At 46.2% G+C, this 24,732-nt stretch overlaps 1 protein-coding gene and 1 long non-coding RNA gene across 2 annotated transcripts in view; one reads left to right on the top strand and one right to left on the bottom strand.

Annotated features, from left to right (window-relative positions):
* LOC309848136 (uncharacterized protein) overlaps positions 1–24,732 on the top strand; it is a 439,793-nt gene that overhangs the window by 32,512 nt on the left and 382,549 nt on the right. The window contains exon 4 of the mRNA XM_082699331.1: positions 23,383–23,487. Coding sequence (XP_082555457.1) covers positions 23,383–23,487 — 105 coding nt within the window. The remainder of the gene's footprint in view (positions 1–23,382; positions 23,488–24,732) is intronic.
* Positions 10,369–12,393, bottom strand: LOC309848447. Its single transcript, XR_014303050.1, has 3 exons — positions 12,269–12,393; positions 11,424–11,546; positions 10,369–11,000 (listed from the first exon to the last, which is right to left on the bottom strand). It is a non-coding gene; the product is annotated as an uncharacterized lncRNA (long non-coding RNA).

Genomic DNA, 24,732 nt, shown 5'->3' with positions numbered 1-24,732 from the left:
TGTGTCGGTGAAATATATGTGTACATACACACAGACAAACATATACACACAGGGACACATCAGCAGGGACTGAACACTAAATAATCACATAGTATGTTCAGTGCTTACAATTGGGTTAATCTTTGGCCTAGGAGCACATATGTGCCATAGTAACTAGACACTGGCATAAGTGTATGGCTTTTCTAGTTCATGGCTTGCTTCCCCCAATGTGAGCTATCACTTTTCTGAATCTTGTGCTTGTCATCCCCTTTAAAACAGTTTTATTATATATGTACATTTCTAAGATTATGTTGCTTGGTTGGTTATTTTTAATTTTTTAGGAAAGAAATCATGTTGCTTGTAGTCTCCTGGAAGCAATTTTTTTTTCCCTAAAAATATCGTATTGCCAAGAGTCAACCATATTGTTGTATGTAGCTACAGTTCATTAGTTTTGAGTGCCTCACAATATTTCATTGTGGAGTACTCTAGAATTTACTTATCCAGTTGGAATGCTTCCAGATTTTTGCTTCCAAGAATAGTACTACTATGAATACTTTTGTACATCCTTCCTGGTGCACATATGTACAAGTGTCTCTTGAGTATATACCTAGAAGTGGAATTTGGAGGTTGTAGGGTATATGACATAGGGCTACTTAACTTGAGATAATGCCAAATTTTTTCCAAAAAGGTTTTACCGATTTACTCTCCCCCTGGCAATCCTGTGTATCCATATAATTTCTAACACTTGATAGTGGCATCTTTCTTCATTCTTCCAATCAAATGGGTATCAATGGCATCTCATTATGCATTTCCTTGATATTACCTCAAAAGTTTGTTGGCCATATATGTATATATGTATATATATATATTCTTCTGTGAGATGGTTATTTGTGTCTTCTGTCTCTATCATTTTTTTGTCCCTTTCTTATGGTTTTATAATAGTTTTTTGTATATTTTCCACATTAATCCTTAGTTGATGGTACGCATGACAAATATGTTTTTCCAATTTGTAATTTATCTTTTCCTATGTGTAAGATCACATTTTAGGCATCTTCTTTCCCTTTTTTGATGCCTCCCTCCATTTAACACCATCCGCTGTCCTCCTCCTCACCCCCAAAGACCCAACACTTGACATAGTCATTTGATATATTCTGTAATGTGTTAACTTTTGCTTTCCACGATTTCTGGTGACTATCTCTTAAACACATGTTGGGGTCCCAGTGGTGGATGAATATCCCAAAGTACTTACTTGCACTTTAATAGAGGGGTTCTGAGGCTTAGGATTGTGGCTGGGAAGAAATATTTCCAGGCAGAAGGGCCACCATCCCTCACCCCCCAAACCTGTCTACACCGACTGCTCCATGGGCAGCTGAAATATGTTCAGAACTCACATCTTATAGAACTCTTCTGAAATACAATTCCCCAGGAAGCTTTCATTTTTCTCCAAGTAGTAAAACTCCCACTTCCTGATAGTTACAAAGATAGGTTTTGTTGTCATAATGCTTTCTCTGTGTGCTGCTTTGCAATCAGAGTTTTCACCACTCAGTGGATCTATCACTGAGCAGCACATTACAGCAAACGCATATCCGTTTGCCTCTATTATTGTCATAATCAAAAGGCGGGGCTACATTGAAATATTTGCTTCGTGCATGCATATCTGTTATCCGAAGGGCCCTTTAACCTAAATGGTGTGCTTTCTGTAATGTCTTCGGTTAATGAATGGGTCTGTGAGGGCCTCAGAGCAGTGCAATGTGGGAAGAACGCTATAATTTCTTTTTAACATGCAGGAATTCTGAATACGAGAAAATGCATGCCAAATTTTATTGCTTCTAAATCTGAATAATTGTATTTCTGGGCTGTGCATCTGGGTAGATAATAAAGCCACAAAACAATTTAATGAAACATATAAAAAATAAAATGACATTACTAAATATTATAATATGAAGAAACTATTTTTTGCATATTGTCACCTAATCTTTCAACCATATAGCAACAAATAATGCAACCATAATTGAAAGTTTTATTATCCATCTGAGTAAATTGAGCTCAAATTTACCTTGTTCTCGTTAGTTGGTGGGCAAGCCTGTTGGGGCTACTGACAGGATTTCATTTTCGTGGTGGTTTTCTTTTTTCTTTTTTTTTTTTTTTTGCCCTTTCTATGGAATCTAAAGTGGTCAATAAATAGCCCTGCTGCTTAATCGATTCTGAACTCAGCTCTTCAGAAAGCCACTCCTCGGCCCTGTGACCCATGCTGGCAGCCAGCCCTGCATTTGCCGAGTTTCAGAAACTGGCTCCCGCCTTCCTGGTCCTAAAGCCCCACACACATGCCGGGGAGCCCAGGGTCTTCACTCCTGGTTTGCTGCAGGCCATAATTCCTGACTCCACTCAGACACCTCCCGAGAGGACGTTGCATTTGCAATGGGAGGAACTGACATGGGCTCTTGAGGGAAGAGTGGGAAGATGCCAACTGGTGCTGGCCGAGTGAAAAGGTCTCTCGTTCTGCTTTGTCGAAGGTCCTCAACCTGCCTCTGTGGCAGAGGGTGGGGTGGAGGCTGCCGCACGCAGAACCCCCTAGCATTTCTGATCTAGGGACCCAGGTGCTAACCCACACTGCGGGGACTCCGGGCCACTTGTTCTCAGGGCAGACCGCGGACTGGGGGTGCTGCCAGGCCTCGGGAAAAGACAGCACATCTTTCAGAGGCATCCGAAGGGTTGTGGGAGAAAGTATTGATTTCAACAGTAGTTTTTAGTTAGGCTCGTTGTAAGAAGTTTCGCCTTTTCCTGGAGCTTTGGTTTGAAGAATCAGTCCATCTGACTGTTTCCCTACTTTCAAGTTCACTGCGGTGAGCCTTTTGAGATTGCCCAAATGGTGGGCTGCCCAGATGTGAGGGGATGCTTCTTCATCAGGCAGACCCTGGGGTGCCTCATGGAGCTGGGGCTCTGGCATTATCCCCTCTTCCATTCCCCCTGTCTTCATTGGTGAGAGTTAGCAGGAGGAACTAGCATTAGGCAAGTGATCCTTCCAGAACTGCTTTCCCCTTCAGAGCCCTAAAATAGAGTCTGGGTCTTATTCCGTCAGACACGCCCCCTCCCCCAATTTTTTCCAGGGCTCTTGCTCCTGTTTCCTGCCATTTGGCCTCATCAGGCCAACTTTGCTCCATCTGGTGTGTTTCACGAACTTCATGCTTCAAAGAGAAGGGGTTGGGGATTCAAGCTCTTTCTTCTTCGCAAAGCTCTGGTGTGTTTATACAGATGTGTCCAGGCCTTTACCCTTAACCTCCAGCTGCAGATACAGAAGGGGGAGGGCCAGGAGGAGACGCAGCACCTGGCCGCATTCCTGATCTGTCACTGGAGGCCCTGAGCCTGATGGGAAATTTCCTTCACACACATCCCCTCTCCCGCCAGGGCAAATCTGTGGGGCCCTTTGGTTGTTCTCCCTGTCTGCATACAGTCCTCTGGCTTCAAAGATGGTGACATCCCTTCCTAAGAGATGTTCCATTAGGATTAAGAAAAACCTCACCACCGACAAACCCCACCACCACTGACAGTAAGGTTATAGTGATATTTTGGAGAAACTATTTTCAGACGAGGCTTCTACGAAATGTGCTGCTTGCTACGTGCCAAGACTCATTTCCAGATCCTGTGGAGGGAAACGGGAGTAGTCAGGACAGGGTGATGAGGAAGCCTCTTTACTTTCTCTTGTTCTTTGGGTAATTCAGTATAAAACTTTGAAAATACTGCATTAGGCCAAATGTTAATTTGCCTTGTAGCTTTTGGGGAGAGAAGACACGTTCCCCACTCCCCACCTGGAGGGACATCTACCTTCCTGAAATGTCCCCAGTCCCCCTTCTGTGGGTTGGGGTATGGAGATGGGAAGCTGGGGAGGCAGTGGTGGAAGATGCTGAGTTCAAGCCTTGCCATCCCTCTGTCAGAGGCAGCTTCTCTACAGGATTCCACCTGCCTTGCTCTCTACCATGGAGTGCAGAGCAGGGCAAGCCAGAGGTGGTTCGGCTCTGGGGCTCTGATTTAAGTGTGAAGGACGAGCAGCCCCTTTGACTACAGAGCTGCTGTGCTTTTCAGTCTGCTCTTAGCTGCAGTGGAGCAGATCTTCTGTTCTCTTTTTGTTGGATTCCCATGGCTATTCCTTAGTTGGCTCTCAGGGGACAGGGAGGAAAGGCTGTTACCGATGTGCCTAATATTGTGATAGAGAAGGTGATCCCAAGTTGAATCTTGGAAGCAAACCTGAAAACAGTATAATTCTTATAGAGTTTTTTTTCTCAGTTGCATTAATTTTTTTTTTTTTAAAAACTGTGGTACAGTACGCATAGCATAAAATATACTATCTTAGCCATTTTTAAAAAAAGATTTTGTTTATTTATTTATTTGTCAGAGAGAGAGAGATCACAAGTAGGTAGAGAGGCAGGCAGAGAGAGGGGGAAGCAGACTCTCTGCTGAGCAGAGAGCCCTGTGAGGGTCTTGATCCCAGGACCCTGAGATTGTGACCTGAGCTGAAGGCAGAGGCTTAACCCACTGGGCCACCCAGGCACCCCTATCTTTGCCATTTTTAAGTGTAAAGTTTAGTCAGGTGTTAAGTGCATTCCCACTGTTAGACTACCCAATCTCCAGAACACATTTTCATTTTGCAAAACTGAAACTCTGTATCCAACCAGACAACTCTGAATTCCTTCTCCCAGTTAGCTGGTAACTACCCTTTTACTCTCTATCTCTATGAATCTGACTTCTCTAGGTACCTCATAGAAGTGGATCATACAATATTTGTCTTATTGTGATTTGCTTATTTTACTTAGTGTAATAGTATCAGGGTTTGTCCATGTTGTTGCGTGTGTTAGAATTCTCTTCCTTGGGACGCCTGGGTGGCTCAGTTGGTTAAGCAGCTGCCTTCGGCTCAGGTCGTGATCCCAGCGTCCTGGGATCGAGTCCCACATCGGGCTCCTTGCTCCGCAGGGAGCCTGCTTCTCCCTCTGACTATGCCTTCCACTCTGTCTGCCTGTGCTCGCTCTCTCTGACAAATAAATAAAATCTTAAAAAAAAAAAAAAAAAAAGAATTCTCTTCCTTTTTCAGGCTAAATAATATTCCCTTGTTTATCCATTCATCTGTCCAAGGACACTTGGATTGTCTTTGCCTTTTGGCTATTGTAGATAATGCTGCCATTAACGTATGTGTACATATTTCTTCAAGACCTTACTTTCAATTCTTTGAGTATGCATGCAGAAGTGGAATTGCTGGATCATATGGCAATCCTATATTTAACTTTTTGAGGAACTGCTATACTGTTTTCCATAGCAGCTGTACCATTTTTGCATTTTCAACAGCAGGTCACAAGGGTACCAATTTCTTCACATCCTTGCTAACACTTGCTTTTTATGTTTCTTTTTTTTTTTTTTATAGTGACCATTCATATGCGTGTGAGGGTGATTTTTTTTTTCTTTAAATAGAGAGACTACAAGTCATGCAGGGGTGGTGACGGGAAGGAGCAGAGGGAGAATCCTAAGCAGGCTCCACACTCAGTGCAGAGCCCGACTTGGGGCTTGATCCCATGACCCTGAGATCACAACCTGAGCCAAAGTCAAGATGCTCAACCGACTGAGCCACCCAGTCACCCCTGTGAGGTGATACTTTATTATGGTTTTGATTTGCCTTTCCCTAATGATTAGGGGTGATTGAGCAGATTTTTATGTGCAGATTAGTCATTTGTATAAATCTTCCTTGGAGAAATGTCTGTTCAAACCCTTTCATTTTTAATTTTTTTTTTTGAGTTGTATGAGTTCTTTATGTATTATAGATATTAGCTCCTTATCAGATACATGATTTGCAAATATTTTTTCTGTTCGGTGAGTTGCCTTTATACTTTGATTGTGTCCTTTGATGCATTTTGATAAAGTCCATTTTATTTCTGCTTTTGTTGCTCCTGTTTTTGGTGTCATATCCAAGAAATCATTGCCAAATCCAATGTCATGTAGTTTTTTCCTTAGGTTTTCTTCTAATAGTTTTAGTTTTAGCTCTTACGTTTAGGTCTTTGATGCATTTTGAATCAAGTTTTGTGTGGTATAAGATAAGGATCCAAATTCCTTCTTTTGCACATGGATATCCAGCTTTCTGAGCACTGTTTTTTGAAGACTCTTCTCTCCCCCTTCCATGTTCTTGAAATTCTTGTCAAAATCATTTGACCATATGTGTGAGGGTTTATTTATGACTTCTGTATTCTATTCCATTGGCCTATATGCCTTTATGCCAATACTGCACTGTTTTGATTACTGTAGCTTTGTAGTAAGTTTCAAACAGGAAAGTGTGAGACCTTAAATTTTGTTCTTTTTAAGATTGTATTGACTGTTTGGGTCCCTTGAGATTGAGAATTTTAGGATGGATTTGACTATTTCTGTAAAAAACATCATTGTGATTTTGATAGGGATTATGTTACATCTGTAGATTGCTTTGGATAGTATGGACCTCTTAACAACATTGTCTTCCCATCCGTGAATACATCCAGTCCAGGATGTCTTTCCATTTATTTGTGCCTACTCTAATTTTTTAAATAAACTTGTTGTAGTTTTCAATGTATAAGTCTTTTGCCTCCCTGGTTTAGTTTATTCCTAAATATTTTATACTTTCTGATGTTTTAATAAATGGAATTGTTTTCTTACTTTCTTTTTTGAATTGTTCATTTTTAGTGTATGGGAATGCAGTGGATTTTTGTGTGTCACTTTTATATCCTATAACTTTACCAACTTTGTTTAGTACTTTACTCTGTGTATGTGTGTGTGAGATATTTAGGGTTTCTATTTAAATGGTTATTCTTTTTTTTTTTTTAATTTAAAATTTTTTTTATTTGACAGAGAAAGATCACAAGTAGGCAGAGAGGCAGGCAGAGAGAGAGAGGGAAGCAGGCTTCCCACTGAGCAGAGAGCCCAATGTGGGGGCTCGATTCCAGGACCCTGAGATCATGACCTGAGCCGAAGGCAGTGACTTAACCCACTGAGCCACCCAGGCGCCCCTTACCACTTCTGCTCTTATTGGAGCCTTCTTTGTATCTAGTCATTCTACTTCTCTGTTCAATCAATTCCAGTGACTCTGATATCTTTCTGGTAACATCAGGTTAATGTCCTACTTCCTTAAGTGTACTTAGAAGGACTTCAGATCTGGCCCTGGTTCTAGAGACCCTGGACTATTCTAGGTCTTTGAACATGTTCTGCTTGCCTCAGGACCTTTGCACTGTGCCTTCTGCCTAAATGCCTGCCATTTCCTCAACCCTGTCTCTGGCTTATTCCATGTGTTAGGAATCTTTTTGACATGATGTAGCTGGGTTAGGAGACCATGGTATATAGCCCCATGAGACCTTGCACTTTATCCCATTTTATGTCCATATATTATTTTGATTGTCTGTTTTTGTATCTCTCCCCAAGTAGACTGTGGTGTTTGCATACAGGGACTGTGGTTTGCTCCTTAATGTATCTTTAGTGCTCAGCATAATTATGGCACAGAAAAAGTACTCAGGAAGGACACATGAGGCACGGCTTTGGAGAGGAAATGTTCCATTCCCTGAGGGAAAGGAGGTAGCATGGGCTAGAAGTCAAGGGAATTTGTTAAGGGCAGATCTCCCTTTCTATTAAAATGGAGGTAATTATGGGGCACCTGGGTGGCTCAGTGGGTTAAAGCCTCTGCTTTTGGCTCAGGTCATGATACCAGGGTCCTGGGATCGAGTCCCGCATTGGGCTCTCTGCTAAGTAGGGAGCCTGTTACCCTCCCTCTCTCTGCGCCTGCCTCTGTGCCTACTTGTGATCTCTGTCTGTCAAATGAATAAATAAAAAAAATAAAATCTTTAAAAAAAAACAAAAAAAATTGGAGGTAATTATAACTGCTTCATAGCATCTACACAACCAAAATAAATTCCATGAAAAGAATGTTTATTGTACATCTACTGCATTCCTCTTCCTGAGGGAACTCCACCAAAATGGAAGTGGAATGAAGTGAGAAGCAACATTCACCTCCAAATTAATCAGGGTAAAATATCCCCAGGAAGGATGCAAAGTGCCGAAAATATATATAGTATACAGTATACAAAGCATGCAATGCCTAGTAAGGAGAAGAGATGAAAAGAACAAGCAAAGGTAGAAGTAGTTTGACAGAGTCAAGGGCAAGACTGGAACCCAGTGTTGTGGTGTCAGTGCCTCCAGTGAAAGCTGCAGAGTTCATGGGGTTGGGCGCACACCACGGGAGACAGGAGTCCTGTCCTCCAGGGCTTTCTGTAGGAGGGAACCTATTGGGGAGAATAGACAACTGTCTTCACTGGCCCAGACTTTCAGTCTCTCAGTCATCACATGGACCAGAGTCATCAGCATGGAATTATGACCAGAACTTCAAGAAGGGGAGAGGATGGGAGCACCTGGGGGCACGTTCGGTTAAGTGTCCACCTCTCGGTTTTGGCTCAGATTATGATCTCAGGGTTGTGGGATTGAGCCCTGTGTTGGGCTCCGTGCTCAGCTCTCAGAGTCTGCTTGAGATTCTTTCTTCCTCTGCTCCTTCGCCTGCACACAGGCTCTTTCTCAAACAAACAAACAAAATCTTAAAAAGGGGAAAGGATGTAGTACAGTGTTCTGTTAGGCTGCTGGTGTGTGTGAGGATGGAGCTGGCCCTTGGAATGGCTGTCTCATTGCTTCCTCCCAGTAACCAGAAGATGCCAGCCGCACCTGAGGGATGAGTAACTGGGTTTGGAGACTGGAGACTGGACCCCCTCCACAGTGAGAGTCATTCTTTGAGAAGGTTCCATTGACTATATAAAACATTAGATGGATACTTAGGGACTTAATAACCAGTTTGGGGCCAGAGGCAATTTAAAAAAAAATGTTTTTTTTTTGAAACTAGATAAAACTGTTAAAATTATAATTTCAAAGTCTTCTTTCTCCCTATCATTAATATTTTAAAGTCAAGTGAGAAGTAGCTTCTGTCCCCCTGCTGCGTAGCAGTGCTTGGTTCAGCACTTTGAGAGCAGGGAGAGAAAAAGGGGGAGTGGTTTAGCTTTACAGGCTTATATGGGGGACTTATTTTCCTACAAGGTTTTAAGTTTTGAAATGACTGGGGGTTTTGTTTCATTCTCAACTGTTGTCCCTGGAGCCAAAGAGAGTGCCTAGTACATACTAGATCCTCAATAACTATTTGTTGAATGAAATAATAACAAGGTCAGACACAAGTGACAGTTAGAATCTGTGTGAGATGATGTATAATCCAGCTCCAGACATTGAGGTGCCAAGGGCCATCCAAAAAGAAAATGATGGGTAACAGCTGCTGTTCTAGGAGAAGATATGGGGCCACCATTTGCTCTTCCTGAAGTTGGGTTTGGAGTTGGGTGCTGAAGGACAGACAAATGGCGAGGAGGAAGGACACGTCCAGATGTGAGAGAGGCCGGAGCCAAGCACAGGGCGTGGAGAGGATGCTGAGTACCGACGAGCAGCTGAAGGTTCAGGAGGGGAAAGAGCTGCCCAGGATGTGCTGCTTGGGAATGAGTGGATTTAAACCCAGGTGGTCTGGCTCAGTCCACAGTTCCTTGATGAATCTGGATGATGGGCGGGAGGAGGAAGTTTGCAAGGAGTAGTTCTAATAGCCCGAAGGACCTGTATGTTGGGTAGGTGTCCTCTGATTTACACATATATTCTGTCCAGGGAGGTCTTCATACTGCTTCCCTTTTACCACTCAGGCAGTGTGGACAGTATTTACCTGGCCATTTCGAAGTACGCAAGTATTAATGGGAGAGTCACTTAGGAATTCCTAGGTGGGAAACTAGTGCACAAAGACAGAGCATTTCTGTACCAGCGAGTGGTGAAAAATAAAGGGCATTTCAAAGAATATTATCAAACAACTTGATTTTTGCATGGAGAATTCAGACAGACTGCTTTTGCAGACTTAAATAATCCCAGGATGAAAGGTACTATATAAATGCAAAGTATTATTATTATTATCCCGTGGTAGAAAAGAAGGGCATTTCAAAGAATGTTTCAGTACAACACAATTTTATTTTGCACGGAGAGTTCAAGGGAAAAAGCTTTATTTTATAGACTTAAATAATATCGTTATGGAGCTACAGTAAAATAAATAATACAGATATGGTGTTAAAATAAATAATACAGTTAGGAGGCTTAAATAAATAATGGCGGATAGAGAAGAGAAATTAAGAGTCCTGAGAGAAAGTGGGGGGGGGAGATGCAATTTTGAATTATAAGTGGTAGAGAACTGAAGTCCAGAAAGTCTTAAAATATTCAGGATGTATCTACACTGACCAAAAATATAGCATCAGACAGGTTACCATCAGGGAATTGATCTGACAGTGTTTTAATTTTTTAAAAATTTTTAATATTTTTTTAGTGATAGACTTTTCCCATTGTTTCAATGGTTCTGAATGCAATACCAAAACTTTTGGCTGAAAGTAAAAAATAATTAAATTCACCACATTACGATATTTATGCAAAATGGTATCTGATAATATCCCTCCTCCCCTAATCCTTGCTCCTTAATCTGTTCCTCTCTTCCTTTGTTCAATTACAGAGAAAACTACCTTATTTTCTACAGATTTCAGAGCTGCCCCTTTTGAAAAGCCTATCCAGTTCTATCCCGCCTAGGGTGGCCTTCTAACCGTCATCCTCATCAGTAGGTGTGGGATCTGTCTACATTTTGTGGCTCTGGTGTCTCTTTGAGAGTCTGCGTTCTCTTCTTTTTATGGAGACAAGGTTGCTATATTGTAGGCAGAACAACAAGACCTCTTCTTGAGCCATAAACTTGAGCTGGGAGGTTTTTGAGATCCTGAGAAGGAGCCTGAGCTGGGTGCTTTTGGGAAGGAGCTGCCATTAGCACTGTGGCTGGTTCTGAGCTTGGGACAAGGACCACCAGAATTAGGCTCCTGCGGGTGGGAACCAGAAGGGGATCACAGGGCCAGAGAACGCAAGGCCGTGGGGAAGTTCAAGGTTCAGGTTCATTGCTGCCAAGCAGGGCTTGGGATTCTGAATTCTCCAGGCTGTGGGAGAAGGGAATAGACTGTGAGGTGGAAAGGTCAGGAAAGTTTCAGAGCACCCCGGGAGGACAGAGACCTTCCCCAGAGGCCATCCCCGGGAGAACCTCATGCAGTTGACCCCAGCCGAAGGGCTGGCAAACCGGATCCTCCCTGTGCCTGAGGGATTTTTAAGGTCTTGGGACAATGGAGAGAAAATTCTTGTCCAGAGGCATTAGTTCTCTGCCTGGACCTCCATTCTCGTTCTCCATTTGGCTGTGCTTAAGTGCGGAGGTGACACTGTGTTTGCAAAGAACGGTGTAAGGGACCCCCCCCCCCCTGCCCCCGTCCAGTGGCTCTGCCCTCCCTGCTTTAGGTCTCAGCCTCCTTCACCCCGACCTCTATCCCTCCAGCCCCGCTCCTGTGATCTGGTTAGGTTAAAGTGCTCACCTCGTCACTTCCCATGTATTTTCTTCTCTTGTGATTAGGCTGTCTCACTGGATGGGTCTTCCTCAGCAAGCGGATCGTAAACTCCTGTTTACTCTTGTCTCGACCAGCTCAGTTGGCTCAGGCCTAGGCATGGGGTAGGTAGGTAGTTGTTCAGTGGGAAATTGTGGATTTGAAGAGAAGCAGGAAGCTGTGCCTAGCAGTGGACTTGGGGAGTATTAGTGGGGACTGAGGGAGCCCCAACCCCGCGCCTCCTGTCTCCAGATGCTACAATGGCCTTTAGAGCGTCCTTCGTGGTTGGATGTCTACTTGGACAGCCCCACAGTGAGCGAGTCAGGAAGAGCCTTGGGGGCATTGTTTCCCTAGGAGTAAGGAGATGATGAGTTGGATGTGATGTTATGTAACTTTGAGGGGAAAGAAAAAACAAACAAAACAGAAAGGCAGGGAAAATATAAATAAGAAAGAGTGCAAAGTTTTATTGTCAACTGCTGCTGTCACCTCCTGGAACTACAGTCGTATCTAAGAAATATGTGACATACTAATAGGAAGTAATTTACCCAAGGATGTTTTTGTGCCTTGAATTGCCTTCCTTGTTCAGCTGTGGGAAGTGTGCGAGTGTCTATGCATGAGAGCCGGCGCGGAGCTGCAGAGACTTCCCAATTTGTGCACAATGTGACTTTTATAAGGCCATTAAACTCATCTCGGAAAAAAGTGCTCTGGAAAACAGTGATACATGGGATCTCAAGGAGCCCGTGAAGGCAGACAGAAATTGCAAAATGATGACCAAACTCTCTTGGCTAAAGTGACTTTGAGGTGGCTGCTGTTCCTCTGCTCACCCTCCTGCCCACCTGTGATTTCTTCCTTTCTCTCTCTGCCTTGAGTTTGCTGATGGCTGGGCAGGCCTTCATCTGCGCCATCTTTGACCCAGAGAGCACTGTCCTTTTTCTTGCCCTGGTTGGGTGGACACTTTGTGACCCGAGGTTGGGGCCTGAGTGCACGACGCTTTAGCTCTTAGCCCAGAACCAGCCTAAGAGCCATTGTGACCTCAGGACACTGGTGATGAAGGTCCTCAGGGGCTCTGAGGTGGGCCCTCCTGGGGCCACACCCGCAGAGAGAGAAATGTGGGCATCCAGCCAGTCTGCTGAGGAGACCTTGGGGAGGAAGGGCCAGAAAGACGTAAGGACATGGGATAGGGAGAGAGAGCTCAGTGAAAGAGGGATAAGGAAAGAAGGAGGTGGGAGAAAAGCAGGAAGTTGTTGTTGGAGATGGCAAGAGAGTGAGAAGAGGTGGAATAAATAAGAAGCGTGTGGTGGAGGGTAGCCTGGAGGACACGGAGGAGAAGGAAGAGGAGAAGTGTCAGGAGACTGTCCTGCTGTTGTTCTTCTTCTCAAGGGCCTTCCTATGCTTGTTCTGTAAACATAGGCAAGGCCATGACCAGAATACAGAAACCATGAGGTAATTAATAGCACGGAGAACAGGAGAGCTGCCTGTTAGGATGGGCATGGCTTGCAGGAACACAGGTGGCCATTTTGAGGGCTCCCTGCACGATCTACTCTGCCCCCCCCCCCATACCTCCCTGCTACTCCAGTCCCAGGTCCCACCACCATGCCAGGTTCCATCTTGGAAACGCAGCCCTACCTCAAAGAGGGCCCTGTGTGGAATGCGGCATGCTGAAGGACTGATGAGGCATTCTCCCTGCTGAGCAGGGCAGCCAGAGGCCTGGAGCTGCTAGTGTGGTTGCAGGGGAAGCTGAGATAAGAAGCCAGGGGATGGGTGGTGGGCTTGGCTCAGGAGTGGGTGGGAGCGTTCCTCTCCAGCCTCATTGCCTGATCAGGGTGTAGACTCTGGGTGCTGAGACACTAGGGAGGGGACGTGCGGGTGTTCATTGGCCGCAGATGATTGGGTAGGGATCAGGGGAGCTAAGGAAGCAGGGCACCTTTAATTTGTACTCTGGCCTGTATATCTCTCCCTGTGTCCTAGCTTGGGGAAAAAAGAAATGAGCCCTTTATCAATTTTTAATAAATTGAAATGACAAATAATCCATTTAATAAATTATTAACTGAGAAAATTACTGAAAACTGAAATATCAAACAATCGTGAGCAAATGCTCAAAGCAGCGTGTTTATTAATAACGAGCCCTGCTGTGGGAGCGCGCTGATGCTGTGGTTCTGACATGGCCTCTGACCCACACGCCCATAGCGGCCCAGCGTGGAGGAGGACCCAGGGCTGGGCCATCTGCGGGGGCAGAGGCGTGCATGCTGCGGGTCTGAGGACAGAGGTGAATGGAGCAGTTGCTTTAGGCTTGGGAGTCTGCAGCTTCGTGGCCCACACACAGCTCTTGGGTGCATGGTACCAGCATGTGGCCCTTCGATGAGCACCAGGGTGAGGTCCCAAGATGCCCCCTTCATGGTCCTGGAGGGGGCCAGAAATAATCTCAGCTTTAGGCTTTAGGTCTTTAAATCAAGAATGATGTGTCAAGAAAAGAAATCGTGTGTGTGTGTATGTGTGTGTGCACGTGCATGACATTTTGTATATATAAAGGGTGACGTCACCCCCCCAGGCTGTCTGCTGTGATGATCAGCTGAGCTGGCTGTCCCGCAGCGGGCCTCACCAGTGACAGTCAGAGGCCTGGCATGCTTTGTGACGGGGGAAGCCTGCCGTGGGGCCCCTTGCTGGGGAGCAGTGAGCACCACGTGGGTTGAGGGGGGGCCCCTCAGGCGGCAATTTCAGGAGTCCTCCACAGAGTGCCCCCGGTCAGACACCTGAAAAGCTGCTGGAGATCATGGAATCCAGGCATCATTCCTGCTGCAAAACGGTGGTTCATTGGGAGGAGTCACCTCCTGCAGAGTCAGGGCTCAGGCTTCTAGTCCAATGCCCCTTCCCTGTGGCTCCAGGTCTGCAGGCTGGCCCTAGGCTGCTGCTTCTCCGAGAAGCCTCTCTCTGGACAGCTGTGCTTTCAGGGAGTCACACAGATGTCTCTGCTCTGGACACCTCTCGCCATGCAGCTGGCTATGCCTTCCCCATGTTGGCCCTGGACTGTGCTGAGAGACAGTGGGCTCGTCTCCCACTAGTGCTTGCTTTTTCTAGAAGCATAAGCAAACCAGCCTGCCCGCCTCTGCTCTTCCAAGGCTGCATTCCCCGGGAAGCACGTCTTCTCCATTATAGCCCTGCTGTGGGCTTGGGGCCGGTCAGGTGACCTCCCTGTGACCTAGTTCCTTTATCTGTAAAATGGGGATAATAATAAACGGTAATTTGATGACTAGGACTGAAACAGTCCCATTATAAAAATACAATGCAGCAGTTCGGGATGACAGGCTGTAAGCTCGAAGATGGTGCTGCAATGGGTATTTTTAGGAAGGAGGAAAGGGGGGAGGGATGAGTGGTTTATAAATGTTTGTTGCATTAAAAAATGTGCTAGTTTGAATTGTGCAGAACAGAGTATCATTTGTTTCTAGAAAAAATTCACTGCTGTGGAAACGAATTAGTTTATATTGAATATGTGATGGTTCAGAGAAAGGGATATTAACCCAATTTGCATTTCTTTGAACTGAAATAAATTATTGCCATGTTTGCATTAGTTGGGTCAACTGGGTGTGTTTGGGCAGACCTACAGTGGGGAGGGCTGGCCCTGGGCTCAGAAGGTTATAATAGGGTCAGTGTGTGCAGGTCAGCAAGCACCCTCCAAATCAGGGCTTATTAACCTTTTGTGAGGACTATGGACCCCTTTTGGAGGGTCTCATAAAAGCATATCTATTCCATACTGTTGTGTATGGATCTCAATAGACTCTGAGTCGTCCAGCCCGCCATGGTCTGGAGTAAAGGATGTTGGCCCCAAAGAAGGCACAGTGTCCATTGTCTTGGGGTCTCATGCCCACATCATGGCACAGATTGACTGGAACTCAGTTTCTGAGGCCTCTCTCAACTGTGGAAACAAAACATGACTTTGGTTCGAAAGAGACAGACAGCCAAAGACAAGCTCATGTATGTGCTAGGAGGTGGGAGCTGTGGACATTTCAGACCGGCATAAAACACAGCCCCAGCTGTGAGGAGGAGCTGGCTATCCTGACTTTGCCTGGTCAGTCACCAGAATTAGGTTGGTGGGCCTAATTGGCAAGCCATGGCCCCTTCTTCCCTTACTTCTTTGTGTCCCAGCTTGCTGAAATCGCACTTTAAGCCAAATTAAGAGTACTCCCCATCGGCAGAAGGTGCCTGCACCTGCATTCTTCCAGACCTGGCCCCTGCCTGGCCTCCAGGAGTTTCCCGTCATAGTGAGAGGAGCTCAGAGCCAGCCAGCCGGCCAGCAGTCTGGGCAAGCTCTTGAACCTGACAAAGGGGCGTTAGTCAGCGGTGGGGAGATGAAGAACTGTGATAGTGTATGTGGACAGAAGGTGACTGCCATGGATGGACAACAAAGATGAAGGTAAATCCAGAAGAGGTGGAAGCTATCAGCATTCAGAGACATGAGCCTGGAATTTGCTGCTCTTAGACCAAAATAGCTTCAGGTTCCCAAAGTGTCTGGTTCTACGGGGCAGAGAGCCTAGGGTAGAGGAGGATGGGGAGCGTGGAGGGTGGCAAGACTTCTAGTAGTGAGCAACCAGTGACCAGAGAGCCTTATTTAATGAGCCCCCCAGCCTCTGTCTGAACTCACTTTTACTGGAAAGAGACAACTGCAGGACAGAAAGATAATAAGCAGGGGGTTAATTAAAAAAAAAAAATAACTTCAGGGGGAAAGTTCTTGTCATATCACTTCTCTGCTTAAAACCCATCAATAGTGTTCTAGTGATTTCAGGAGAAAGCCCCAACCCCTTACTCAGTCTACAACCTGCCCACCCTACTTGACCACCAGTGCTGGATTTCCTGAATGTCATGCTTTCTCTGGCCTCCAGACCTTTATTTCTGCTGCTCTGTCCCTTTGGGGCACACTCTCCTCCTCCTCATGGATGTCACAGCCTCCTGGCGGTTTTCTCTGGCCCCTAGACTAGGTTTGAACCTCTGTGGTGATGCTGCAGCCAGGAAGGCTGATAGGGGCCAGCCAGCCGGCGGGGTCCTCAGGGCAGAGCCACACCTGGTTCACCGCTGTGTCCCTGTGGCCAGCCAGCTGCATAGGAGGAGCTTGGCAAATGCATCTTGAATGTGTGCATTCATAAAATCAGAACTAAATGAAGCAAATGACTTCAGTCACGTTGTCCTGAGTTGCGCCCAACCCACTGATAATTTCCACAGCAGAAAACAAGACCTGTATTTATTAAGCCTCGTTGATTTGTAAAATGGGGATAATACTGTCTACTCATTGGTTTAGGTGAGGAAAAGCAAGTTCATACACACAAATGCGTTGCCTGGTACCTGTACGTGCTCAATGAATGTTAGTTATTACTGCTGTCGCTGATCAAGACGGGAGAGACGAATTCCCGTTACTGTCCTAGAAGCAAGAAACTTCATTTCCCTTAGTGGGTAGAGCCACCATTAATGACTTGTTAGTACAAATGCTTCTGGAAAGCCCCTGCCAGAAGAAAGTCAGGTGTAGACCCAGGACTAGGAATCACCTTTTGGGGGACCATAAGGAACCACGCAGGCTGCTGGTGTTGCCAGATACTAGGGTTGGATTTGGAGAATGGTGGCCAAGAACGGCTGGAGGAAATGCCTGTGCCGATCTCTGGCTAGGCTTTACTTAAGTCAGGGGAAGGAATTCATGCTGGGTAAATGAGGTAATGAATGTGCAAGTGCTTTGCAAACGGCAAAGTGCTTTACAAATGTGAAGCATTATTGCTCTCATCTATTTCTCTTCTTTGTGCTCCCGGGGTTTCCTAATAAGAGTTCCTTTGGAAAATCCTAGTCTGGCTTTAGGTTAGCTAAAGGGAAAGGTGCAGTGTGGTAGGTAGGGGGTCTGTGTCCCCTGAGCATAGCAGAAGTCCTGGCTAGGAAAGGGGGACTGGCTGACAAGAGGAATGAGGACAGAACAAGGCTGCATATTGCAAAGTCATCAATCCCTCCCAACCCGGACTATTTCCCAGGTCCAGGGGCCATCCTAGACCTGTGCAAACCACTGCAGAAAGACAGTATGGCCCATGCTGAGAAGGGTGAGGAAGGGTGAGGGTAAAACCCAGGGCTCTTGTGGCTGTGATTAAGTGTGGGGTATCATGGGAAAGGTTTCTGATCCCTGAGTCTGGGTTTGCCACTCAGTCACCCAGGCTGGCCCAGGCCAGTGCAAAGCATTTCCAATTGCTTTGCACAAGGGACACAGACTGGCCTGGAAGAAGGAAGAATTCTGACCCCTAGTAACCTTGATTATCTCAGCAGCATGGCTTGCTTGTACCTGTGTCCAGCATGTTCGTGGCCCCCTCCCTGGCTCCACAGCCATGGCATCCGGGCAAACACGCGGTCTTGTGGAGATCGAAAGCAGGGTCCCGCCAGCTTGGGCAGAGGAGCCAAGGCACCAGCTCTATTTTCAAGGCAAATTTCCCTGAGTTTATGGTTCAACTCTACTTACTTATGTGTGTATATTGTCAGGAGCAGAGTAGCTCCCCCTGGAGGGAGTCACGTGAAATCTCAGCTTCTTCTGTCCCCCTGGGGTGTGAGAATGAAACCTTGGATGACCGCATGGGTAGTCCTGAGGGTAATGGTTGTGATTCTGCCTGAGTTGCGTCTCCTTAAATTCTTGGGAGCTGTCTACACCACCGACTTCCTGAAGCACTAAGCTGGAAACTGCAGGTTGTTTTTACCCAGTGAAGCTTAAGCATGCAGCAAGCATTGTGTGTCCATCTCTGTTCACTAGGATGGGTTCAAATGTGCGTGTTCACTGAGTGAACACATGTATGAATGTGGCTGGACCATTGCAAGACACATTTCAAAGGTCTCAGCAAGACAGTGTTGAGTTGGGTTCTTTGCCGGAACGTAAGCTGATTTTCACATGATTAACCGTATCCCATCATTGCCCCAAATACATGGGTGTGATTTCGAGAGGCTGTTGAGGATGCAGAGAGTAGTGTAAGTGGTTGAAGAGCTCCATAAACCGAGGACAGGCAGGGAGTGAGCCTGACGTGCTTAGCCGACAGTGAAAACTAGAAGGGCCAGAGGTCAAACCTGCACTATTTTTTTTTTTTTTTGTTCCAAGACTTTCTGAGTTTTTAGAAAACTACATTTATTCCATACTGCCCCCTTCCCCCAATCCCCAAGGGCACTTAAAGCCTGCATTCAGGTTTGAACTGGGGAAGGGTGCAAGCTGGTGTTTGGTTGGTCCCAGTGTTCTCGATCATCAGAGCACACCACGATCATCTGTAGGCCTTCTGGAACTATAGCTCTCAGGGCTCCGTCAGGATGTCAGGGATGTAAGCTGTCCAAGCTGCACGGATGGGTTTGATGCCCTGAGAATGACTAGCAGAGTCCTACATTTCCCCCAGCCCCCTGAGTGCTTCTGCAACGTGCAAAGCATTACTTACTTACTCATCCGCCACTTCTGAGTTTCTGGGGTTTCCTAAGGTATGCCTCCCACATAGTTTCCACGTCCCACATGTCCTCTGACTAGGCTAGAGAGCAGAGGGCCCCTTAGTCATCCGCAAAGAGCTGCATGACCACTACCTTTGCTGGTTTTAGATCATATTGCTGAGAACATGGGCTCAGCACTGGCGTGTTTTGATGGAGGCGGCAGGAAAGGAGGAGCAGAGCTTTGGCCGAAGGAGCTGCCCAGAGCAGGACATGTGTGGCAGTCTGAAAGGGTCGGGGTACACTGTGTTCCAGGCCTCATTTATTCATTCACTCATGGGTGTTTCCTTCATTCATTGGTGGCTTACTGAGCGCCTACCACGTGTTAGTCTCCGCAGACACCACCGTGTACAGTCTCTGTCCCATGGAGCGGATAGTCCAGAGTGGGGTTGGGGGAACACAGAGAGAGAGATAATACATCAACAAATAAATAGCAATTATACAGATTTTAGTAGGTTGATAATCAATAGAGAAAGCTTCAAACTACTTGTCACACTACTTAACCACACCCCCAATACAGAATCCATGGAAGTGGCTTCTCTGTTCCAGAGGCACTGGCCGGTTATGTCTCGTTCCTGCGCAGGAAGCCCCTGCCGTGAGCTCGCCATCCTCCTCGGCTCTCTCACTGGCTCTGTGTAATTTACATTTTAACACTTGGCAATGCCAAACACTTTTCAGATGAGGCAGCTGAGGTCTCGAAGAGCCGGACTGACCTGCGCATGGCCAGTGAGTGGGGGGGATGAGATTACCTAACAGGCTCTGAAGCCCTTTGTGACCTTGTCCCCTAAGGCTATACCTACTGTGGCCTCTCTTCAGCTTCCAGAGCAGGTTGCCTCAGTTTCCACTCTTTCTTTTTAATTTTCTTTAGCCGAGTCAACACTTCGGCTAACTTTTCTCTGTAGAACGACTGTATTAGGCAAAAGTTTGTGTGGGATCCAATAAAACATCAGATGATATTGAGCACACGTCAGGCAAAGCCTGCAGCCCAGTAAGTTATTATGTGTAAATGTTACAACTTTATTTTGAGGAGAATACATGTGTACTATCAAGCTGTTTTATGGATACGCAGTGTGATTGATTACAGCATGCGGATCTGTCGCAACAAGATAAACTCAGATAGAATAATCTGTGGATATTTAGGCCTCAGCAATTTGTTATCCAAAGACGACGCCAGAAATGATAATTCTTCTCATTCCAGCGATTTCTCTACTCCACTTCCCGATAAAAACCCATTTCCAGAGAGCTCACTTCTGATGCCAGGGGTCCTTTTCTTGCTTGTGTCCCGTCGCAGTTGCTCAACAGTGAACAGTGGCAAGTTGTGTTTGCCATTAAAGCCACAACCACAGGGAGACCTGGCCTAGAGTAAACAGGTGTCAAGGGGTTGTTGCTGGGGGGTGGTTGCCCCAGAACAGCCTCTGCTCCTAAGCTAACAAAGAAGCAAACGTGAAAACATAACCATGATTTTTCACCACAGTTTGGGTAAAAGTGGATTACATCAAGTAGCAGAATATTTTGTAGATGGGCTCCAAGCCACTTGTTGCTACAAAATAACTGTGGAATTCATTAGCTACTTTCTCAGTAACCATTTGTTTGTGACACAGAGTTGCTTGAATGAGTTAAATCAAACTCAAGGCCCCCACCTCTTCCTTGACTACCTGGGGGCAACATGACCTTCTTTAGGCTCCTTTAGAGGCTTGGACCACTCTTTCTTTCTTTCAAGATTTTATTTATTTGACAGAGAGAGATCACATGCAGGTAGAGAGGCAGGTAGAGAGAGAGAAGGGGAAGCAGGCTCCCTGCTGAGCAGAGAGCCTGATGCGGGACTTGATCGCAGGACCCTGGGATCATGAGCTCAGCTGAGGGCAGAGGCTTAACTGAGCCGCCCAGGCACCCTGGACCACTCTTGAGAATAAGTTACTGGTGTGCATTCCCTTGAATTCCTATCCTGAGTTATGATTTCTGTTTAACAGTTATACAACTTTCCATGTGTATACAGGAGACATGGCCCAGTAAAAGGGAATTCTAGATCTGGAGGGCAAAGCCTTGTGTCGGCTTCTTGGCTCCGCCTCCCTACTGGTTCCTTGATATTGGGCAGGGCACTTCCCTTGAGCCACAGTTCTGTCACCTGAAAAGCAGATACAATGACACTTGTCCTATCCATTTTGTAGGGTTGCTGTAAGAAGCAAATAAGCAGATAAAATATTGGGAAACAATTTTTAAGGTATGCAATTCTATTCAAGAAATACTTATGAAATCACAAGGGCCATTTCACTTGCTTTGGGTGTTAAGTACGGTCGCTTCATGTTTACTTTCCTAATCAGTTACTTAAGACCTCAGCTGCTCAGGTTGCCTGGGTGGCTCAGTGGGTTAAAGCCTCTTCCTTTGGCTCAGGTCATGATCCCAGGGTCCTGGGATCGAGCTCTGCATCCAGCTCTCTGCTCAGCGGGGAGACTGCTCCCCCCACCCCCATGCCTGCCTCTCTGCCTATGTGTGATCTCTGTCAAATAAATAAATAAAATCTTAAAAAAAAAAAAAGACTTCAACTGCTCTTATTATCTGGAAATGCCGTTCTTTATTGTGTACCACCCGCTGTGCACATTCCTCCCATAAGCAGGGAGAAAGGCAGTTGAAAACTCATGTGCCCATGGCAGCACTACTACTTGAGGAGAGGGGTGGTGTCTTACTGCATTCTGGTCCACAGAGCCTGTTTTGTCTATGGGCCCCTGGCTGATACCCTACTGATGCCCTTGTGGGTCCAGATCCCTGAACTCTGAGCCATTTCTGGACTTTCCTATACTTGGGTCCCCACTCTCACAGGCTGAGCTACTGTTTTCCTAAACTGTGACTGGCTCCTGAGGCCTTGGACGTGTCCACCACGTCCTATGCCAGAATCACCTTGTCCGCATGATGGCCCATAGATTGTAGGACTGCTCTTAGGTCACCATTCATGTCTTTCCCCCTTTCCCTTTTGGAAGGTCCCAGTCCTTCTTCCTTGCCAGAGGACTTGGCAGAATAAGAGCAAGGACTCTGGAGGTCAGCCTGCCTCGCATCAAGTTCCAGCTTCATGACTTCCCAGTGGCGTGGCTTTGGGGAGAACTACTTAGCATCTCTGTACCTCAGTTTTCTTGTCTGTGAAATGGCAAAAATGGAAAATAAAATCTCATAGGCTTGTCTTGAAAATTAAAAAGAGAAAATAGGTGTGAAGCCCTTAGAAGTGAGCACTAAAGAAATACAGTTCAGCTGTTGGCTTTGTGACCGATCATGGTCACAGTGATTAATATATGCCAGTTTCCCTAATCTGAAGCTTGTGATGTTGGGATAAGATATGGGCTGTGTCTCCCTCAGAAAGCTCCCAGACTCCTAAGATAACTAATACAACTTAGTCCATGCCCTTTGCCTCCAGGACACTTGCCAAGAGGTAGACCTGCTAAGTTAAACCAAAAGAGGCAGAAGGAAAGTTGTGTAAGTTAGCTTTTGCTGCATAACAAATTACCACACATATGCTGTGGTTTGAAATGACAAGCATTTATTTCATTTATGGTTTGTGTTTTCTGGGCTGGTTCAGCTGACCTCTGCTGGATTTTCTCAGATGTCTCTGGTTACCTGATGGTTTCGCTGGTGGCCTGATGAGCTGGGGATGGTTTCACTCACACGTCTAGAAGTTGGCAGGTTATTGGCCAAGTGTTGGCTGCCTGTTGGCTGGGGTGCCTTGGTTCTTCTCCGTGGGGACTCTCAACATCCAGCAGACTAGCTTGGGCTTATTCACAGGGCTGTCTCAGGATTCCAGAGATGGGAAGAAAAGAAACTAAGACCTTTTGAGGCCTGGGGTTGGAAGACACATTGCCTTGGTCAAATCTACCTCTTGACGGAAATGCTTCATTGCTAAGAATCTGTAATTATTTGCTGTTAATTACAGCAATAAATCCTTGCTGAGGGTAGTGGGCTTTTTCTTAGTTTCCATTTACATTCAGAGAGGGTTGTGATTTTACCTTTACTAAGATGTTTCTCTTTCTCTTTTAAACTTTAATTTATTGTATACCCACTTTGTGCCAGGCACCCTGTGGTCACAGAGTACTCAGGGAGAAGAGGAATACAGGTTGGAAGACCCATGCTGATGTCTGGTAGTGGCTTTAGCTTGGCCTGGGGAAAATAGGAAGACTTCTTCAAGAAAACCTAGTTAAGGCTGAGTCTTAAAGGATCTCAGGAGATAGCCATTGTGGGGGGATGGAGGGGAGGAGAATGTAAGGATAAAATGTAAATTACAGAAAAAAGTCATCTGATTCTGCTCCCTTAGCTACAAATGAGAGCAGTGGGACCTGGAGACTCTCCCAGTTATACCCACATTTAGTGGAAGAGCAGGTATACAGGCCTCCTGACTTCCTTGTCTTGATTTGTACCCGGAATTAGGTCCCCAAATAGATACATCTCAGTTAAGGCCACCTTGAGAAGTCTACTCACACACTTAATCACATTGCCTTTTCAGGTCCCTGATTTTTACCCTCCTTTACGAGGAGCTCCAGATCCCTCACCACCCTGACTCCCATATGCCTGGTGTCTCTGAAAGTAAGACCTGCTCTAGGATTGGCTGGTGAGTAGCTCAAACAGATGTCTCTGCCCAGGGATGGCTGTATGGCCCAGAGACCCGTGTGGCCATTGAGGTACCTCCATGCAGTGGGCCACGCTGTGAAACCACCTCCAGCATTCATGTTGCAGGCAACACGTCAGGAGATCAAATGGTACCCAAAGTCTCGCGGGTTTTATTGCATTTTGTATTTTGTTGCAGAAAGGTACAAGAGGCTACAAATTGATTGTTAAACTTATGGAACACTTGGCCCTTGGATCCTGCCATAATTAGGAACGTATTTTGCTGCAGAGTATCAGCTCTCCTTCTAGCCATAGTGCCTCACTGAGAACCTGGGCTGTCCCCAGTCAGACAGAAGTCAACCATGAGCTCCACACTGGCCATGGCACAATCTGCACTTCACAGCCTCCGAAGCATTTTTATATTTATCATCTCATGGAATTCTTGTAAAACTATCAGAGAGGCAGATAGAAAAGTCCTCAGTCAGTGGATGAAGAAGCAGAGGCTCAGAGAGTTAAGAAACTTGCCTGAAGCCTCAGATTAGTGAATAGTTGATCCAGTGCAGATGGCCAGTGCTTAGGCCTCTGAGAGCAGAACTCTGGAGAAATTCAGAGCCAACAGCCTCTGGTATGGTATCAGATGCACCCTCAGGGGTCCCTGGTGCCCTGGTACCGGTGTTGCCCAAACCCAGCGGCCCAGGTGTTGGCTCCTGCTTGAGCCTTTCTCTCTTGATTTGATTTCCGTGCCCATGGTCCGGTGCCTGACCACGACACGCATGGGATACTTCCTGCCCCATGCGTGGGATACTTCCTGCGCACCAGGGTGCTCGGGCAGTGGGCAGCGGAGAGTGAAAGGCTACCACATGTCGTGGACACTCCACAACTTCTGCTCTACTGAAGGCCATTCTCTGGTGGGCAGGCAAGGAGTCCCAAGGCCGTACCTGTTGAATTGAATCAGTGCCCACAGATTGCATGGTGGATAGACATGGGGGACAGACCACGGGAACTCTAAGGGAGAGAGGCCTGGCTTAGACTATTTGATAAGAGGATGGTGACTAGGCTCTCTTTGTGTTGTTGGGAGCAGAACTAGGGCAAACTGCAGAGAGTGTCAGGAAGCACATTTCGATGCTCTGCGAGGAAGAACTTTCTACCCCTTTAGAGCTGTCCAGAAGGAGAAGATTTTGTCTTAAGTGATCGCTTATCTGTCATTCATGGGATTTGCCAGTCTTATTGCTGAAGAGCAAGAACTGAC

Source organism: Mustela nivalis (assembly GCF_964662115.1).
Source record: "Mustela nivalis genome assembly, chromosome: 14".
Classification (NCBI taxonomy): domain Eukaryota; kingdom Metazoa; phylum Chordata; class Mammalia; order Carnivora; family Mustelidae; genus Mustela; species Mustela nivalis.
Note: the sequence above shows the minus strand (reverse complement) of the source record. Positions and strands in the feature narration are given on the sequence as shown.